The sequence below is a fragment of the Tinamus guttatus genome, unplaced genomic scaffold (genome assembly GCF_059628265.1).
Source record: "Tinamus guttatus ecotype Peru unplaced genomic scaffold, ASM5962826v1 Tinamus_guttatus_pri_ptg000246l, whole genome shotgun sequence".
NCBI lineage: Eukaryota > Metazoa > Chordata > Aves > Tinamiformes > Tinamidae > Tinamus > Tinamus guttatus.
Window position 1 is genome coordinate 1,154,765 of NW_028288780.1, and position 21,322 is coordinate 1,176,086.

General features: G+C 45.7%; 1 protein-coding gene across 24 annotated transcripts in view; it reads left to right on the forward strand.

The window, feature by feature from the left end:
* Positions 1–21,322, forward strand: part of ANK3 (ankyrin 3) — a 241,995-nt gene that overhangs the window by 114,453 nt on the left and 106,220 nt on the right. For all 24 annotated transcript variants that reach the window (XM_088526336.1, XM_088526349.1, XM_088526327.1 and 21 more), the window contains exons 2-4: positions 15,752–15,853; positions 16,333–16,431; positions 16,789–16,887. In XM_088526336.1, coding sequence (XP_088382462.1) covers positions 15,752–15,853; positions 16,333–16,431; positions 16,789–16,887 — 300 coding nt within the window. The remainder of the gene's footprint in view (positions 1–15,751; positions 15,854–16,332; positions 16,432–16,788; positions 16,888–21,322) is intronic.

Sequence of the window (21,322 nt, forward strand, 5' to 3'; positions counted from 1 at the left end):
CTCTTACCTAGTGGCAGTGTGGTACTTTACCAGGCATGCTGCGTTCTGCTGCTCAGAGTGAAGGCATCTCTGCTTCATGGAGTCCTCTGCCACAGGGAAGTATTTCTAAGATATGTTAAGGCAATTACTGTTTTCAGTCTGTACAAGAACCCAGTTTTTAGCATGACTCGAAACAAGCTGCACAGGTTGCAGCAGGTCTGATTAACCGGCAGAGAATTCAGCAACAACAGAGTGCTTCACGAGGGGACAGGGCGGCTTGGGATCATGGCTCCCTGTGCTTTCCGTATATAGTATTTTGCCCTTGCTGCTGCTCTCATCTCCATGGAAGTTCATGTGAGGTCTGTGATTTTCCTAAACATAGAGCCGCCTGCAGTCGCTGGCTTTTGGGTTTTGCTCTCCTAATTGGCTAGCTGATTTTTCAGGCATGATGGTGCCAAGTCAGTTTGCCCTGGAGTCCATTGTGGGCTTCTCATTGCGGACATTGTGTAATGCTCCGGCCCGCTCCAGTGTCATTGCCCTGTGTTTTCCCAAGGCACAGTGAGGTGCTGTGACACTGTCTTCAAGGTGCTGAAGGAAATGCTGCTAAACCCCAGCCCTTTTAGGTGGCTTTGAGTTTGAGTCTGGCTAACATGAGCCTCATTCCACCTGGTTCTGCACTAACTTTATCCCCATACTGCTGGTCACGAGCTTGACTTTTGTTCATCTTCACTATGGAACTGAGACTGCTTGTCTTAATGCTTATAGTCTTAATGCTATGGTCATAATGCTATTATGATGGAATGAAACTCTGCTGCTCGTTTTACTTCTTCATGATTTGCAGAGCACAGTCTTGGTAATAAGGAGTTGCCTTAATAAGTGTCATCTTTAGCTTCTTTTTGATCCAGCAGCTTATTATGACATTTCTGTGAACTTTTGTGGCATGTGTTTTGCAAAATCACCTTTCTATAGGCTGCAGCTGGAAGCCAAACCTTCACTGTGTGCAGTGAATGCATTAAAAAGGTGAGTTAATGCAGCTGAGGTGGAGAAATTGCTGAAGTTCCCTGGTGGAAGCCACACGACTGTACCTTGAACGAGGTAGGGTCCGTTTGGGATAGCATGTTTCCCTAACAGTCTGTGTCCCGCTTCATCTCAGTTCCCAGAGAGAGGATTGCTTTAGCCTCAGGATATGTTAGACCCAGGGCACCTGAAAGTTGGAAGTTTAGCTCTTGGACACAGAAACTCCAGCTAAGGAGTGAAAACACAACGGAAGTGCTAAGCTGGGCAGTCAGAGCTGATCAGCAGGGCAGCGTGGAGATACATAGCTCTGCTCTGAAAAAACAATATGGAATTAAAACGGAGCTTGAAGTGGGCTGGTAGATAGTGGCTCAGATTCTTTGAGCATGCCACTCATACCATCCATGTATCAGTTATTTTAGTCCCTAATTCTGGGAGCTCCTTGATCTGCTCGTGAAAGCAGTTTATACTGGGCAGGCGAAGCGTGGATGGTGAGGAAACAGGGCCTTCTCTGCGTGTTGATAGGGTAAATACCAGAGCACTTGGGTGGGTGTCTTTCATGGTGTTTTCAATATCCCTAACAAGCTGAATTCCCCGGGTGGCAGCGGGGCTGGCTCGGGGTGTGCTGCTCTCCAGGGTTTGAGACTCCCCAGAATTACTGCAGGCTCCCTTCAAATGTGATAGCCCTTCGGCCTTCGAGGTTTGGTTCCCAGATACTGCTGAGGAAGAATTAATACCCGGGGTGAGACCACAGCCTTCCTGTTCACGCATTGGAAAGTCTTTAAAGAGAAATTTTGAATATCTTATGGCAGAAGCTGCAGGATTTCTTTTTTAGTTCTGCTGAGCTTTAGATTATATGGGGCAATGGTAGATGAATATCCTTGTCAAAGTTAAGAAAAAGATCCCTAGGGGTTTTGCAGATTTTATAGCTACTTTCTCCTTAGGAACAGTAGGTTACACGGGAACACAGAGCAGGCTTTTTGGGGAAGGAAGGTGGGGAAGAGTGTTTTTTTTTTTTTTCATCTTGACTGGGTGATCTTGATTTGACTAATGTATTGGTAACTCCAGATTATGGGTTAAACCATTTCAGCCTGCTTTTCCCATTCTTGGGCTGATATTTGTATTGTTTGTTTCTCATGTCAAGCCATGTTTTTCTTTCTGCTGCTTTCAGCCATGTGTTGCTTTGTCTGGAATCTGCTTCCAAGCCAGTAACCATAAGCGCTCCATCTGGGTTGGGAGCAGAGCAGTGATAATGTAAAGGGACATTTCAACTCTTCTGTTTGAAAAAATCCTCCATCCGTACCAGATCTGCCATTTTCATGTGATCATAAAGGATCTTGGCTTTTCTTTTCAAACAGGGAGGACATTGGTGGTTGAGCTTCTTTTCATGCCTATCTCCTGCTTAGGTGATTGCACCCAAGGTTCCTTCTCTTTCCCAAGCTGGGAAGAACTCTAGCAATTTGCAGTCCATGTAATTTGGGCTGAAAAGTAACAAAAGATCTTGAAAACTCTGCCCAAAGCCTGTAACAAATTGATCTGGCCATTAGTATTGAGTCTCTTTCTCCATTATCATTTATTAATTGCACGAACATGAAGAATCATCTTGAAGGCAGTGAAACCGAGCCACAAGGTTAAAGAAACATCGTGTCACTATGATTTATGAGGTGAGCTTTCAGGGAGGAGAGCTGAGTTGATGGATGTGAGTGTGCTTAGATGACTTTTCTGAGTGCTGCCAGTTCTTAATTTTTCTTGCCCCCCCCCGCCTTTTTTTTTTTTTTATTAGTGTTGATTAGTGGAGAGAGAACGAGGCACTTTCTCTCGTGAGAATGTCAAGACATAAACCAGGAGGGCGTTGCAGGGTCTGGCAGGCAGCAGCCTGGGCCTGGCACCCATGGGTCTCGCGGCACTGATGCGAGCTGCAGGAGCCAGCGAGGGAACAGGGCAGCTTGGGCACCTCCAAGGCCTGTGGGTGTCGGGGCCAGCTGCCCCCCGGCCTCTCTGAGCCTCGGGGAGCCGGGACCTACATTATACAACATCGAATCACAGTTGATTTGGCACATCTCAAAAACAGCGATGGCTGCACAACACACAGGCGTCTCTAGAAGCAGGGCTGTATCACAAGGGTGAGGTTTCCTTTTATTATTTTGCAATTATAGTTCTCGAGGCTCAAAAAATAACACAGACTCAAAACTCGCTGTAGACCCTGCGTGCTGCAGGGAGGTGGCGTGTTGCTGGGAGCGTGCGGTGCTGACGTTGCTGTGCGCAGCCGCCCGAGCCTCTGCTGCAGGCAGCTCTGGCCACGCGTGCGGGAGGTGAATGCGTTCGGGCGGACTTGGTCATCACCAGGCGCTGAAATACAGGCAGAGGCTCTTCCCCCTGCAAACAGCTGCTGGCTTCTCTGTGTTTCGCCGTGCCAGAAGTGGGTCTTAGTCATAGATACTGTCACGCCATAAGCAAAAATGTGCAGAAGCAGAGTGTGGCTGGTAATAATTATAGTGTGTCTTCAGGGGAGAAGTGAAATCCCTGCAACTAGATCATCTGACTGAGTGGCCTGAGCTATTTATCTAGTGATGCTTTGGGGTCTTAGCTTTGCTCCTGCTGAAAGACATTGCTTAGATCAGCAAAAAAAATTGCAGTAAAACACAAGAGCACAGAGTTACTATCCAATGGCTGAGATCCGATCAGTGGAAACATGGACAAATGTTTTTTGAAAACACCAACTATATCTTGCTAGCCTGACACAAATATTACTGAGTTTGGTTGTGGTTTTGGTTTTTTGTTTTTTCTATTTCAATTTTATCCCTCCGCTGCTCTGTTGTCGGAGTGTGTGAGGTGTGAGCCGAGAAGCGCGGATCTGAGCACAGGGGCACACGCTGCGGCACGGCAGGTTCGTAGTGATGAACTGAAGACACGGAGCTTTCCCCTTCCTCAGCAGCTGAATACTCGCAGGAACACTCGTGCTACCCTAAGTAGCTGCAGGGAAGCCGGTGGAAAAGACCAGCTTTTAGAGGAGTTTTAATTGCAGAGGAAGAGGTTTGCTTTGCTGGAAGCATGAACCTTTCTCTGCGTTCCTCTCTGTAGCAAAAGGATTTTGCTTTTGGTGCAGCTCTTAATGTCTTTCATTTAGGAACTTCAAGTATTTAGAGACCAGCCCTTCAGTTCAGACAAATTGCCTCCAGAACCAAAGGCATAAATCTATCATAATTAGTCATCAGAAAATCTGAATAAATATAAAGTTGCCCTGGAGTAGGAGGCAGGCATACATGGCATTCAGAGCACACGGAGTGTAAAATGGTGTTATTGTTGCCTTTAGAAATAGCTGAAAGTAGTCTGCATTGGAAAGAGCTGATAAGCACAATGACAAAAGCCTGTTTCATGAGGGAGTCCAAGCAGCGGTGGCTTGCTAATCAGCTGATGCGGCAGCTATTTTGGGTATGCTACAGATCACGATTACACACGCCGGGAATGATTGGAGGCTGCAAATACGGTAAGCCAGCCGGGAACCCTGGGACACGCTCTGTTACTAACTTAACAGTCTTACAATCGCCTGTCCTTTGCCATTTAAACAGCCAGGGGAAGTCTAACAAGTGCCTGTGCTTCGTTCTTTAGGGGAAAATCCAACCGGCACTTCCGGAGGCTGCTATTCTTAGCAATGGCGCAGTGTCCAAAGTGTTAACTAATTGAGTCACCAGGTTTCAGACTTGGCCACAGAAAATGGCAGTGGAAGAGGGCGAATGCTTTCCAGAACAAGTAAGCCTTTAGATTCTGAAATATGAGTGACATTTGACTCTCTGATTTCTTGAATTAGTGCTTTAAGTCTTTGCGCGAATCGAAGCTGGCTGTGGGACGGGGGCGTTGCGGCGTTGTTGGCGTGTTGCGCGTTGCGACGTTCGGGTCATGGTATAGGCTGCGGCGACAGTCAGGTGCACGCGGCGCTCCTTGCCCTCGCTGCGCTTAGGGTGAGCTGCATGCTGGGCCAGTCCTGCTGCTGGGGATCCTGACAGAAATTAAACATTTCATGATGCTTCGTTCCGTGGTCAGGGCCTTGCGTAACCTCAATATGTGTGGCACAACTTTCTTAAGTGAAATATTTCAGCAAATCCTATACATTGTGGAAAAAAATCACTGGAGTTATACTTGTAAGGAGTGTTTATCAAGCATCAAGCTAACTGATGTGTGTGAAGCCTGAAAAAGGAGCGTGCTGCAGCTGCTGTGCTGGGGGGAGCTGCCAAGAGGAGCAGACCTGTCCACACCTCGCAGCCTCCGCGGCTGGGGCTGTTCCTCTCCAGTAAAGCACGTGCACAACTTCCCCATGCTGCTTCCCTGGGAAACTAAAACCCAGGTGCCCGGAAAAGGGGGCTGCGCTCTTTTGTGTCGAGCTCTGTGGAAGCCTCAGAGAAATAAAAGCAGCGAAGTCCCTTGAGGGCTGGGAAGACGGAAGGTGGCACTTGGCTCAGAGCTGCTACACATGAAAGAGTGTGGCAGGTTTTTGGCTAGTTTGTGCCTTAGCAGGAGTCTTGTGTGCTGAAAAGATACTTCCCTGAGCACTCCTAACCATGGGCAGGGTTGGTTGTTGGGTGTTTCTTCCCTGGGAATCCACCTCAGCGCCTGCTCTCCCTGCTCCTGTTCGTAAATTCATCCCCACCCGTCACCACACAACAGCAAAAACGTTGGTCCTGGGAATTTGTGGTGAAGAAATATCTCACAGGGGAAGATCTTGTTTGAGTTAGAGATTTTATGGTGCTTGATTAAACCCCTGCTTCTAAGAGAGGGCAGAAGAGGAGTTTGGAGACAGTTGCTGGAGGTCTGGGAGGAGCTGTGTGGTGGCCGTCGCTCCCTGCGGCCCGGACTCTTCTTCCTTAACTCTTCTTCCGTACGTACCCGCGTCTCCTCTGGGCTACCATGTGTGTCGAAGGGGTCAGTGAGGAGCAGGGTCTGCCTCACTGCCTCTCGACGCTGTGGGTTTGCTGTTTAGAAGCGGTGTCTGTAGTTAGCCCTATATATTGGTACCATTAGCTAATGGTAGTGATGGCTTCAGCCAGGAAGCTGCCAGGGACATCACTGCTGAGGGCGCAGAGGCAGTGCTGATGCCTGAAGCTTCTTTTGTTAAATTTATAATCAGCTGATCTTCTCTTTAGTGATTGAACTGAAAACTAATGCTAGATTTGTGGTTATTACAGTATTAAAGCTTTTTTTTTATTTTGCTTTATTTTTAACCCGCTATGGAAAATGTTAATTCATCAGTGAAACATAATTATCTGCTCCAAGGAAACAATGAGGTGTTTTCCTGACATACTTCGTTCTGATACTAGGAAAAAATGTGATCATTTCCAGGTGAAAATAACCAGTTAAGCTGGGTTTGGGTTAAGTAAGGTGTTCACACACTTTTGGTTTTCTTGTTGTTGCTCCGCTGACATTCAGCTCATGGAGACTCTTCCAGGGGCTCCAAGCTTTGAAGCAAAAAAGCACAAGCTCAGTCACGTAACTGCATGGAGCCGGTCTGAAGATGGCACAATCCCTTTCGAGAGAGTGGGATATTTGCCTATCTATATATTCACAAGTGAGCTCTGTGCCATTTGCTTTCCCCCTGTGCTTGTCTCAACAATTCTGCCTGCTCTCTCCGCTTGCTACCGCTCCCTGTCCCATTTCTGTCCTGTCTGTGCATGGGACTCCTGATGCCGAATCGAGAGGCCAGTGGGCCAGGCGCCGTGCCGATACAGAGCAAAACGGCAGCAGTTGCCCCGTTGTGGGGGAAGAGGGTTAGACTCCTGCTTCTCCCAGGGCGGTGTCTGGATCCGGTGCTTGAGGCCAGTTTCAAACCGCTGATAGTGATCGCTGGGCTGTACTTGATGTGCAGCTTTTGCCCACTGAGTTTTGTGCTTACCAGCTTAGGCTGGTAAAAGCAATTTACTTACTGGTGTCTGGGGTAATTCTCCAAGCTGTCACGTGCAAGGCAAGGAGCAAAGCGCTTTCTGTCTGTAAACCATGTGTGACACTGGATATGTTTCCTGTCGACACCCGCACCAAGTGACCTTGCAGAAGTTTCCGTGCTGTTTCGCACGGCCGCTGCTTCGAGCCGTGCCAAATGTCAGTGCATGATGTCTGTTCTGTTCTGGGTGCCTTGCTTGGGGTTTGTGGTAATACTGTAGATTATAGGATGGACCTGGATTTCCTGGGTCGTATATATTCCGTTTGCAGAATCAAATGAGAAACCAGATATGGCAGAATATGGTCAGCAGGGAAATGCAGCCCCAGGAGAAGAGGTGGCCATGGACCACAGCCACAGAATCATCCCTTTTGCTGTTCCTCAGTAGGTCTCATAAACGTCCCTGGACCAAGCTTGGAAGTGTTTCTGGCAAGTAGCTTCCACTTCAGAAGTGGCTTGGCCAGTTATCCTCAAATCATCTTTTAAGTTTAATTCCTTAAAACTTTCAGGGAGACTTATTTTGTGTTGAAGAATTACATAGATACCTTCAGAAGCAGGTATAGGATAGAAAAGTAGAAACATAGCTGTTAACTTTTAACTACATACCTAACTTCATATCTAACTTCTCTGTACTTGAAGTCCTTACTAGTTCATCTAGTTCTATAGGAGGTTGTGTAGCAGGTCTATAGCTCATATAGCATATTTACTATAATAAATTTGGGGACTATCTATATGTGTTATGCTTGTACTGACATGCAGTTAGTTTGACTTTATTACCACTAACTTTTGCCTTATTATATCTGATTGGAGCTTATTTACTTTTTTTTCTCGAAGAGCTGATTTTAAGTATATAAAATCTTTCTAAAATCAGCAATATTATCTGACTTAGGTTCATACTACTGATGCGAATTGATTAACTTCAGAGATTATATATCTAAAATTATAGACAAATAAGTATAATTTAAAAAACTTTTTGAGGAGGTTTGAATATTTGCTTCTTTCTAGATGTTAATTCTAAAATCAGATGCAAACAGAGCGCAGGCAGTGAAGTAAATGACATAATCCGTGTCTTCTTTCAGTGATCTGAAGAACAGGACTCTGACATGGAAATTTGAGCCTGGGGTGCACTGAATTTATCTCTGTGCTCATTGGTACTCTGTTTCTTAGAGAAAAAATAGCAAGAATAGATCAATAGCATCTCATCTGGCTTGACACATTAGAGAGTTAGTAACTTGAGGTGTATATAAACTTAAGAAGAAACCCTCTAAGCACATCCAGTCCTTCTCTAGCTCTCTGCCACTGTGGCAGTTATAAAAGCCAGTGAATTATTTTCTACTTGCGAGTGTCTGATGGGAAAACTTCAGAGAGTGAGAGATGAGTCATTACAGGCTCAGGAGTTTCTTCCCGGAGTTGAAAATGAACTTCCACAAGTTGGACTGTCAGAATGGGACATCTGCCTCTGCAAGTGGGGATGCTGAGATCTGTTGCCCTCAAGTGTATCAGACCCTATACAAATACTATAAATGTGAGTTGGTCATAAGAGCTCTGCTGCTGTTGCTGATTACTCACACTGTGCTCCCCAAATAATCTGGCTCCATATCACAGGTGTTATCGTCTGGAATAAATTTAACACATTATTCAAATATGTCTTTTCACATGGGGCACCCTGATAGCCTGTGAATTTGGAATATAGGCTTTAATTACTGAAGGAACTGTATTTCCCTTTTAAAAGAGAACACTTTTTCCCCGATTACTGTTCATACATACTCAGAAAACTGGACAGTAAATGTTGCGTAGATGCACACTGATTTGTAGTCCTGGAAAATAAGGCTCTTGCTCTAGGTCTTGTTAATTTAACACATTCCTACTAGTAACTGCTTCTGTAATTCTGTAGGTGAAGCTGATGTATCAAATATGGATTTCAGAAGCTCATCTGTGCAAACTGCAAAGCTTATTCCAAGCTGAGTAGACCCTCATCATCACCTGCCCTTGAAGGTCGTCCCTGTGAGACTGGTTTGAAGCCGGTCTGATTATGTGTTATTGGACTGGCAGGTGTTAGTTTTGTCAGACTCTACTTAATCCGTTCTGTGTTTGTTGTTAATATACTTTAGTGTCTTGAGGGGGACTTTCAATGTGTAACACTCAGAGTATAATATCCCATAACATGTGGATGCTAGGGAGAAGTCTCTCACTTAGAACTGGATGTCTAATTCTCTGTCTTTTGCACCTTGGAAATCACTGTAGAGAAGGAAAACCATAACAGCAGCTTTTCGCTTACCTCCTGTCTTTGACTTCTCTTAGGAATCGCTCATTCGCTCATTTAAAGAGACACAGGGCTGGCTAGACTCATAGTCTCTTTAAGAAGACTGGTTTTTTGAATTCAAGAGAGCTGCCTCATGGCTTCCTAGCAGACTCCCATGTGTTATGACAAGCAGACAACTCACTATAGACCTCTTAATGCTGTTAAAGGAATACTAAGTAGCTCTTTGTTGGAAATTTGGAAATGTTCTTGTGTTTATCAGTCTTGCCCTCTCTGGGCAGTTGCCCCATTTTCAGCAACAACAGTGAGTAGCAGTGTTGGTATTTGCCTGAGACAGACTAACCGGTAGGAGAGTTACAAGCAATACTGAGTTTGATATATACCAGATCTGCACATCAGACACTTACCTGCTCATGTGGTCCAAAAAGGAAAGAGATTTCCTTATCTGCTTGAATGTTTTCCTGCTTTGGTAGGATTTCTAGAAAGATAGAGCTGAATCTAAGATGCATCTTTCAGACTTCCTGTTAGACTGCTTACCAGTGTGGTTGCACGTTCAGGTTGACTACCACCCAGGGCTCGAGCCCCTGCTCTTGCAGGTCCAGTTGCATTCAGCTGCAATTGTTGCACTAGCATGCAACGTTAGTGCACAATATGCTCTAATATGCAGCTGGATTTTAATCTCTATGGGTGCAAGCAGGAAGAGGGGGTTGGCTGCTTTATCATGTACAATACAAGACTATGGTCAAAGAAAGGGGATGACTAAGTGGCATAATAGGACAAACAGTTAGAGACACTGGGGAGGGGGGGACTTGGGGGCCAATAATTCAATCTGTTCTCATGCTGCAGTCATGTCCAAAACAGCTGGCTTCCCTAGCCAAAGGATTTATCCTTCAAGTTGTCAGACGGCAGGAATGGAGCTCTCCTGGTTGCCCTGTGGTTGTGTTTACAGTTGTGATCCCCAAAGCATTTCTCTGCAGGATAATTAACAGCAGAGCAGCAGAGAGCAGTTGACCCCAGGCCGTCACATTCTTACCAGAAACAACACATCCAAAGCCTGGTATGTGAAGCATGAGGACAGGCACAGCCATTTGCACAAAGATCATCTTCCCATTTAGTGGGAGCTGCCCGCTGACCAATAAAAAGATACAAGCAAAATTCTGTCATATAGGTGTAGATACGAGGCAGCAAAGAGGACCCCAAGGAATCAGCCACTTGGAGAGTGGAGATGGAGGGTCTCCCCAGGAAGATCATTTATTTTGCATGGTTTTGACATCACCGTTAACTGGCCAGTATAGCTTAACTGAAATAAAATTTCATCATTTAGCGAATGAGAGGAACAGTTGTTTGGAGGAAGATTAATAATTAGCCCAGGAACAAAATCCAAGAAATGCCGAGGACCCTGGTTTCCAGTGTAGTACTTACCGCCCAGCAGACCTGGCCCCACTGCTGAGGAAAATGCTGTCGCTTTCAGCATTTCTCTCCTTATCCAAACAAGCAAAAATGTTATCATTCATTTTCTGAGGTCATCTCATGCTGCTGCAAAACTAGCTCTGTTAAACATGTTTCCAGATGGAAGTAACCTAAGCTCATCCCTTAGAATGAGGTCAGTGCCTCCCCGCACCGCACACGTTGGGCACGGTTAGCATCTCTCCACTGGGACTCAAGCCAGGACGCGTCCTGCTCCGGCACAATGGGAACCTGCTGGGGGTTTCCCTTCACAACAGCTACTGTTAAAGATGGAGCGAAAAACAAAACCCTGCTCTCGCCGTGAAAAAAAGACTGGATTTTTAACTGAAAAAGAAACCACTGTAAGCAGAACACAAAGGAAGGGAGAGGAGTATAATGAGCATAGTGTCGGTACGGGAGGGCGCCTGCGCACGTGGCAGATAATGGCTTTGCACTTTGAGGGCTCAGTAAATGATAAATATGTTCTCGGTTTTCTGGAAGGCTCCTCTCTAGTCCCATGGGAAAGCCAGGCTAGCGCTTGAGCTGACAGACACTGCAACATTTGCTAATATTTTTCTGCCTTTACTCATACTAAATAGTCTTGTAGTTCACTTGGAGTGCTTGGAGGAAAAGGTCCTGAATATGCATTTGCTAGTGTGAGTCAGCATCAGCTTTTTCTTGTTTTTAAAATGGAAGCTTAAGGTAATATGCAAGTGACTTAGAAGCTAGTCTTTTTTATAAAAAAGCACGTTTTAACTGTCGTGGCTTCTCCTCCCGCTGTGATGTGCGGGCCTTACCCTGCGCGTTGCGGGCCGTGCCATCCCTGGGGCCAGGAGGCGCCCGCGCTGGAGAAGCGCTGGGGAGCAGGGTACCCTGCGGTGGAGGCTGCTAAAATGAGCGCCAGGCTGGATGACCTGGAAAAGGCTGTGGGCAGCCCATGCTGGAGACCTGCTCGGCGCGCTTTACACCCCAGTTTAATCGTATAGCAGACTATACAGAAGAGGAATTAAAAAAAAATTTAAAAACTGCGTGCATTAGCCAGTCCTTAGCATTTATACATTTCTTAAAACTATCAATATTCTCCTTTTCAGAAAATGCAGTGGAATAAAGCAACAAAAAGTCTTGCCATCTGTGAAGGAAAAGCTTGTTATTATGCATACATCAGTGCTAGTATGCTCATAAATCCCATGTTTATGCAATGTTGTCTGAATAGCCATTCCAGAGCTAAACCCTGTGCATACGAGCTGAGGTCTGTCTCTCCCAGAATTAAAATAAACCCTGGTAAGAGTTTTCTTTGTGATTTGAGTGTGATTACGGAGGTTCACAAGGTAGCATCCCCAGGGAACGCGTGTACAGCGTAGGGGACGCAGCCTGAAAGCAAGGTCCAGGGCAAGCCCACAGCAACAAGGGCTGCAGTAACATCTAAGATGGAGGGTGTTTTGATGTATGTCCCAAGCCTCTTGTTCTCTTGATATTTGTCAAGGCAGTGGAAAATCAAAAGCCAATTTCCATCTTTGAAAAAACACAAAAACAAACCAGATCTGCAGAGGTTGCTAGCATGCAGAATGCCTCTCGGGAGTGTTGAGGTTTAGATAATAAAGCTCGAAGTGGCTTTTTCAAAAAGCAAAACAAAACAACCTACTCTGTTAAGGAAATGTCCTGTGAACATGCTGTCTTTTTGGGCATGGCTTTCAGTTAGCTTTCAGATGCCAGCTATTGTAGAAATGTGTATGTTAAGAATAGATACCCACTGTGGGAGCAGTCACCTGCACGGGTGTGCTGCGAGCTCTACTGGGAATTTCCATCTAAAGTCTATTTTTTCCCTAGTGTGTCTTTTAATGACTTTAACAGAACAGTGCCTTGATCTGTCTTTGACACGGGCTCGTAAGCATGATGGCAGTGCAGATAAATAATTAATGTTATTGTCATGCTTGTTTGATCTTTTAAATCCGTCAGTGGTTCAAGCCCCGGCTCTTAGAAGCTGTATCCCTCCGTGCAGCACGGAGACAACTGCAGGCTATCCCGTGGATGCCAACAGGCTGTCTTAAACCCCATGATGTGGATCAGAAATTACATTTTTCCACTCCTTTTTCGTATTAAAAAAAATTATATGTATTGAATTTAGGCTTCAAATACAACTGGAAAAATATGGAATTATTTAGAATGAGTTTTTTAAAAGCGTTGTGTGCAGAGGCAGAGCAGGGACACGCAGCACCCGGCCTGCACAGGCACGGTGCTGCGTGTGATGCAGTAGTGCAGTAGTGATTGGCAGAAGCAAATAGTTCAGGATGCCCCAGAAAATGGTAGGATGTGGATTTCTTGCCCTAGTGCAAAATAAAAACATTGCTTTTAACGTATAATTAGATGTAGATTTTGTGTAAAAATGCTTTTCTAATTGAAAAAAAAGCGAGCAGGAAGATTTCTGTTGGGCTGTAATTGGCAGTGCTCCGTTACAGCAACTGCAGCTCACGTGTTGTCTTTTGAAATGCCCTCTGAGGGTGGCTCCGTCTAGGGGGGCTTGCTACGTTTCGCTTGAAATAGTAAAGGAATGTGTTACTGGGAAGTGACTGTGACCTGTGAAACGTGTCTCCTGTCTACAGGTACCAGCCTGTACCACCTAGAAAGCCCTCAGATTTGCCATGAAGAGGGAGTAAAAACTGCCCTACAGTGGTTTGGCACTCGAGGGGCAAAACACAGCACATAGGAGAGCACCGTAGGGAAACCCAGACTTAAAAGGAATTTTATCTTCTGATTTTTCATCCTTATTCGCATGGGAAGTGATTGCTGCCTGAGATTCTGGATGCAAAAATCCTCTGTCGTCGTCAGGCACTTGCTCTGGAGCCCCGTCCTCTGATGGCAAAGGCACCAAGCAGTGTGGGCTTTCTCATCAAAACTGCGTACGTGTGCGTTGTTTTTAGTTCAGAAAGGAGTTGTCAGACCCCTGTGCTTAGCTGTTGTGAGATTTGTATGAAGGTCTCCTGGTTGTTCTGTTCTGGGGAAACGGCCTCCAAGGAAGGTATTCAGGTCATTCTGAGACAGAAAAAGCCTGTGAGCTCTCGCGTGTGCGACGGCGCCTCGGCGGCAGGGAGAGGGGAGGCTGCCATGTGGCGTCCCTGAGGCGGGATGGAGCCGCTCTCCAAGGGGCCTCCCGCCTTCCCGCTCCCCGCAGAGCCTTCGGGCCCAGTGGCAGCCGGGGGTCTCCTGCGTGCCTGTGCCCACCGGCATGGCCTGGCACGCGCCACTCACCCGGGAGCAGCGTGGCACAGGCCCCGGCCATGCCCCTGCTGCGGGCAGCGGGGCTGCCACCGCCGGGCCCTCGCACCGGCTTTGGGAAAGCGAGCGGGGTGTAACAGTGAATACCGGCTCTTTGTCGCTCCTCCTTCGCCTGTTTGCGTGCTCCAGTTTGCTTGAGCAAACAGCGAGGTTCAGATGCACCTGGTAGCAGCGGAGTTTCTTGCCTGGTGTGAAGGAACACGCGTGGCTGGGGGGTGACTGCACAGAGACCCCCTGGTGCCTCCCTACCCACCCAGACACGCTGCAAACAGCCAGGATGAGCCATGTCCACCCACTGACTGTGCCCGACGCCCGCTGCTGCCAGGCCGTGGACATCTCCCAGACCCTTACGTCCTCCCTCGTCCCTTTGGCAGCACCAGTAAAACGCTGGCCTGTTTTTTAGCCCAGAGGCGGCTGTTGCTCGGCACTGAGAAATGACCTATACTGTAATCATCTGCAGAACGCGGGTCAGCCCATCTTCCGTGGGAAGCCACTTCCCCGCGTCTCCTGCGGCGGCTGTTTCCCCCCACAGCTCCGGCCACGTTGTTTGTAGCAGCACCTCGTTTTTTGATAGAGCCTAATTAAGCAGTGGTGTTTTGGGGCTGTTTTGTTGGAAATGCGCTGGGGAAGCTGGCTAGTAATGAGCAGCATGACAGGCTCGGAAAACAGAGACTAAGAGCTGGGAAGGTTTTATGCTGGGCAGGTGCTGTCACAAGGTGCAACATGAAGGTAGATGAGTGCTAAAAAGCACACCATTTTGCTGTGCTTTTTTTGAATGCTAAAGCATCTTAAAGCACTTAAAACTGTGATTTAATCCTGTGATGAAATGATACATAGAAAATCCAGGACAATTTTTGTTATGCCAGTGGGGAGGAGGAGACAGTAAGATGTGGTGACTGCCATATCAGAGGCAGCCCGGGAGCACATAAAAAAAAAGGCTGGGTGATGTGTCCCTCTTGAAAGCGAACCCCGTTCATTCCACTTGCTCCAGGCAGGATCAGCATTATCTAAACCGTCCTTGGTGGATATTTGCATAACCTGTCGTTAAACCCTCCGGGCATGGGAATTACTTTCAGTGATCTCTTTCATGCTTAACAGTCCTTTCTGCCATCCTTGCGTTCAAGTTACAGTCCTCACACAGCAAGCTTGCCATCTTTAATCACTTGTAATCATTAAAGCAAGGTCTGAAAAAAAATGCGATAAAGGCAGTGGCACTGTTTCTAGGGATTTTCGATTCTTTGACGAAATGTAGACAAATACTGTAAATAAAATGCACCATAAATTGAGGGAGGGTGGAGGAAATTAAACATAATGGAGTCATTAGGCCGTTCAATGCCTCAACTCTGCAGAGCCATGTTTTTAATGTAGGTAGTCTGCTCTTTCAGCACTGTATATTTTGGTTTTTAAAATCTGTCATGTGAGATTTTACACTACTTGTCTGGTGCGTTCCGCCTGGCCGTCAAAGATGAGGTGGCACTTCTGAAAGAGCGGAGCGGTTTCCATGGAGCCCTTCCGTGAGCCGCCACGTTGCTGCCTTGTCTTGCGCGCTGGGTACCAGATGTTTCCCTGGCTACTAGCCCTGCGTGGTAGACAGGGCTGCAGAATTCACACTTACGTCTTGAGTCACATCTTGTGCTGCCTCGTCAGGCAGACAGCCCTGTTTGTACCACAGGGAGTCTGCATAGGCGGGGAGGGCCCGAGTCCCCCATATCTCGTAAGGCAGTTTGGGATCCTTTCGTGTCTAGGAAAGCACACGTACAATACGTTGTATCATTAGTAACTTCTTTGCCAAGGGTATGTGTTTCTGTACAGTGATTTAATTTCTAATGGGATTTTTCTTCTTTTTCTTCTAGTCTGACACAAATGCAAGTTACTTGAGAGCTGCTCGAGCTGGCAACTTGGAAAAGGCTCTTGACTACTTAAAAAGTGGAGTGGACATCAACATTTGCAATCAGGTTAAGTAATATTTTGATCAAATTTACTGTGTAAACGCTTCTCTCTGTCTTTTCCAAATCTGTCTATATATTTACTGTATGCTAAGTCTATATGCTTAAGTTTATATTTTTTTAAACCTAGTTTACATATCTTTGCCACTTAAAACTTGTATTTTATCGCTTACCAAGACATCATTCCACTTTTACTTGGAGAACATTGTGTTATTTAGTATTATCTTTCATTCTGTTTATATAACATCGGGGCCTAGGATAAGCACATAGAGCTTAAGATGCTCCAGCTGCTATATCCTGATTTAATTAATACTTTTTTCCAGTATAATTCAGTAGTTCTGAAGATGACTTATGAATATTTTTTGAAAGAAGTCATCTAATGGAATGTAACTCTTTATGATGTGTTGTTTGCTACACTGGAAAAACCTGTGCCAGTCTTTTCGTGACACTTCTTTTTTTGTTTGTTTCCTTCACTTTTAAAAATTCAGAATGGGTTGAACGCTCTCCATCTTGCTTCCAAAGAGGGGCACGTGGAAGTCGTCTCTGAACTGATACAGCGAGGTGCCAATGTGGACGCAGCGACGAAGGTCAGCCGGGCCTGCCCGACTGTTCTCCCCTCCACATCCATCCCCTCCACACCCCACGAGGTGTCGGCCGACTGATAGCAGCAGTGACTGGGTGTTCTCTGCTCTTGCTGTGGCCTCAGGAATTGTTTACTAGGAACCTCTTAGATTATAGCAAATGTCACAGGCTACTAATGATGAGATTTATTCAACAATTGTAGATTCCTGTCATGTTTTCTGTCTGTGTCCTCCAGAATTACTACCCACTAGACGTACTTTGTGTCAAGAAATACTGTGTTTTCAAGTAGACTGTACTTTTGACGGTATTGTGAGGTATTTAAGCTTGGTAATCTTTTCAAATATCACCATCTCTCATTTCAGAAAGGAAACACAGCATTGCACATAGCATCCCTTGCTGGGCAAGCAGAAGTAGTCAAAGTATTGGTTACAAATCGGGCCAATGTCAATGCACAGTCTCAGGTAAGGTAGCCTTTTTCACTTCACTTTGGGACTATCAAAAATACTACTGACATACTAAAATTTTTCTCCCTTTGTAAGCTATAATGTTAATAAGTGCGTGTGGAAGATCTCATTGTGTTAATGCTGGCTCTGGAAAGTCGAGTTGGATAGAATCAGTAAGATGAATGTGATCCTGCTAAAGTCAAAACCCTTTTCTTTTTGGCTCTTCCACATATGTAGGTAATGGAGGACAGGTACAAGGACAAAGATTAAACACACAGATGCCATTTTATTAGTGATCCAGGCATTTTAGTGAGTCTAGTGCTGAGTTCATTCCCGCCTGGTAAGTCAAAAGTGATTCTGTGTTTCAGGCTAAATGGAATTCTTCCCCTCTCCATATAGGAGGCATTACAGGAATGTGTAGAGCTTTTAAGTTTGGTCAAAACCCTTGAATGAATATTTAGGCCAATTACAGAAGATTTGAAATACAAGGAAAAGCAGTGTTGCTATTAAATGCAAAGAGGCCAAATGAAGCAGAGAGAAACTCTGTCTCAAAAAAATCCATAAGACAGGATTGCTGGCAGCCCCGCAGAAGTGCTGTGGGAAGTACTCCTGCTTGCCTGCCTTGTTCCTCCACTCGCCCCTCATTTATTGGGGATGGTCTTCTCATCTAGCCCAGTATTGCCATTCTTCTGTGGCATGAAAAGGTGAGTGTCATATTGCTTATTAAAAAGGGAAAATTTTGAATGTACGTTTTAAAGAAACCTGTGGTTTTATTGACCTATCAAATAATATGAACAAAATATTTAATTGCATCTATTTCAATAGTATTAGTTATTCATGGTTTATATTTCATGTTGCATTTTATATTTCCTTCAGCTGGATAAAGAAGATAGGCTAATCAGTTCCACTTGTTTACCAGCTTATACTAGCTAGATGCAGCAATATTTAGTTGAAGGCATCACAGAATTTGAACTTAAAGAGCACAGCAACAATGAAAAAGCAGTTTTAAGTACAATCTTGTACCAATGTTAGAAAATAAAAGAAAACAGAAACATTTCCCATGATTTTCCTGTTGAAGAAAGCAAGAGAGTTATAAAAGGTTCATTTCTGGTTGTGTTTAAGTCATGAATTCAGCCCTGAAACTAAAAATAATCTGCAGTTGTAAACAGCTTATGTAACTGCATTGTCCAAACACCCTAAGGTTTTGCTACATGTTACCCTAATTTTGCGAACTAATGAGAATAGAAGTTTTGGGGGTTTTTTGTTTTGTTTTGTTTGCCTCTTTTTTTTTTTTCCCCCTTGCTTGCTTGGATGTTTCTGAAGTCTTTACTTGTGAGACTTGTATATTGACTGTTCCCCAGCAGTAGCTGGGAGAGAGACGCACCGTGTGGGACTCGGGTCCCTTGGCACAGCCTCCGAGCTCCCTGGTACCAAACTGCCTCTAGACCAGCTTCACCTGTGGGGCAGATCACCTCGCAGAGCCTCCTTAGAAAACTTAGAGCAGCTTAGAAAAACATTCTGTGAATTTGGCAGGTCCGCTGATAGACCACCCAAAGATTTTTTTTCTGCTTGTTTTTCATTTCTGACCGTGTTTTTTGTCTTTTTGCCCTCTGCCTTGAGAGTAGTAGGTATACCCTGCTGAACAAGACAGCTCTAGGAACTCGAGGCCTTCTTTAACCAAATACTTGTGTCTTTGAAAGAAAAGCATTTTTACTGAGTCTGAATTTTGTGCCTGTTCTCAGGGCTGTTTATTATCATGGAAGACAAAATGTTTTCTTTAGGCTGGTGGTCCTTTAGTGATTTCCATGTTTTTTCTTTCTCCCTTCCTTCCTTTCTTTCTGAGAAGAAAGAGCAAAGTGTGGAGGTAGAGATGAATACCCGCTAATAAATTTAACATAAGAAAAAGGTTTCTGCCCTGCCTCCAGGTTCTAATAATACTTGATTCTGTGAAATTTTGCCTTTAAATATGAATGCTGACGATTTTAAAAAGTGAAGCATAGTTTCCAACTGAGTTAGTAAATAGGTATTGATTGTGCCATGATATGATAGGGAGAAGCCAGATTCTGCTGTTCACTGAAATAATAATCTGTAATGTGACGTATCAGGTACCTCAGCAAGCACTTTCTGGGTTCTTCCGCTTTTCATTAAGCAGAGTTTAAGCTGAACTGTGAGGCCTTAGTTCTGGGGAGTGCATTAACACATTGCTAACTCTGGACTTTGGCTCTGGTGGCACTCCAGTGGCTGCTCCCTGCTTGTTGTGGTGCTTTTCTTAGTGGAGACCAACTTAATGAAATACTGGAACAGCAACAGAGCTTGCAGATTTTGTGCAGCTTTGCAAACACGTGGCTTCAAGCTGCTCCGCGCGTTGGCAGCAGAGCTCCTCTTGGACCATACACCCAGTTCGCCCCACGGCCTTGTGAACATCCTCATCCTTCTGACCTCCTGTTTCCTGGCTGTCCATGAGGTCTGTGTGCTTGAGCCCACATCAGCTCTGTCCTCCTCTGTGGTCAGTGTCCGATGTGTGCTATGTCACGTTGCTCTTGGAGTCAGAAGTCCGAGCTGTTTTTACCGTGACTGGTATAACTCAGCCATAATTCCCTGCTGTAGGGCTTGGACTGTGGTTTCCCTTCATCTCTGCACAGTCCAAAGTATTATTGACTTGTCCTTGATGCAGGTGTATAGTTACTGTCTCTTCCTGCTCCTGTATCTTCTCTCCTCCTGCAGAAATGTTGCCCTAACAGTGTTTACAACCCTGATATTGCTGATACTCACTTGGCCAAATCCAGGCATGTGGGAACACTTCCTGTACTTGTCCTTTATTTAAGCCAGATTAACCATCTCTTCTGTTTTACCTGCTATGTGTAACTATCCCTTACCTCATATTTTAGTCTACTTGTCTACTTCGTAATTGCGTTGACTCTTTGAGGGTCGCATGAGGAGTTTCTGGAATGCAGGGTGCTAAAATTGAGTCTCTTGATGGGATGGTGGGACAAGCCCAGGAGCTCTCTTTGGTTGTTTATCACAGCCACAGTTACACCAGCCTCTGTCTTGATGCCCCTAAGATTTTCAGACTGCTTCCTCCATTCTCAAAGAGCCTGGTGTCAGGGAGAAGTGCTTTCTCCAGCACTGCTAAAATAGGCTTTCTGAGTTTCTTCAGCTCCATGTTATTCATGTCACATGCGCTCAGCCTTGCTCTGCCTCAGCTGGGTGACAGGAAATCTGCAGAGTTTGAATAGGAAACGCTGAGAGGCAAGTGCTGAACTGCACTCCCTTTTCTCAAGAGGCAGGTGGGGAGCTGGGCTGTCTCTGGTGGGCTCAGGCAGCTTTGCAGCCGGAACAGGTCCCTAGGATCACTGAGGAGGAGACAGTCAGGAGAAGCCCTCTCCCAAACAGACTTCTGGTCCAGTGTAAACAAAAAGCCCAGCTATAAGGAATGGTTTGAGCTGCCGCTGAACAAGAGATAGATTCTTTACCAGGTTTAAGAGTAGACAGACATTTATTCTGATTTTGGCGGGATGGCAGCGCTGAAGGGTGGGTTGCCCTGTGCTCACGATAATCTGTGGCGGTGGCGGGGCTGGAAGCAGCGGGGGCAGCTGCAGCAGTTCCATCGGACCCGCACCCGGCGTGTGTGCGCAGACACCTCTGCGGGCAGCGCTGCTGTCGTGCAGTTCCAGATCACAGCGCGGCTCCCATCTGATAGCCCCAGAGCCCTGGCTGGCTCGAGCCTCTTCGCTGACGCACTCCACAGGCTGCTGATCTTACTGTTGATGCTGCCCTGGTTGTTTCAGCATCACTGAGCTATCCTGTCAGTACAATATGGATGTTTTAATTTGTAATATAGTTTGTTCATTGCTTACTCTTGCACTGAGGGACATGCATTGCAACTTCCAGTACAAATCCATTAGTTTTAGAAATATCTTTAAGAATATCTTGAACCCAGGATGGGTTTGTGACTGCTTTTGCTATTTTGGGGATTTTTGAATGACTTTTTCAGTGCTATGATTTTCCAAATTGCGTAGATCAATAGGGGAAAAAGTGCATCTCTTTAACGTTAATGCCCAAAGGAAAAGGAGAATCACTGAAAGATGGAGAGCTGTGTACAGGTAAGGCAAAGACAAGCATGGACTGCAGAAGGAGTGCTTGCTAAACAGTGAGTTAAGCTCTGCAGCCTGACTCTTGCAGAGCACTGGCTGAAATCCCTCACTCGAGCGTAATTTGAGAACTGCGTTAGTGTGGTTGGAAACACAGATAAACCACTTCCAAGCCACTGAGAACGGGTGATCCTGACATCTCCTGGTGCCTGTGATGCGGCGCTGACCCCAAGCAGCCGGGCTCCGTACTGAGGATACAGAAAGCAGCAGTAGGAGGGGAAGAGTGAGAGAGAAGTCAAAGCTATTAAAATAATAGAGATGAGAAAAACCGGACACGTGTTTCAAAGAGCTGTTGCCCTTGT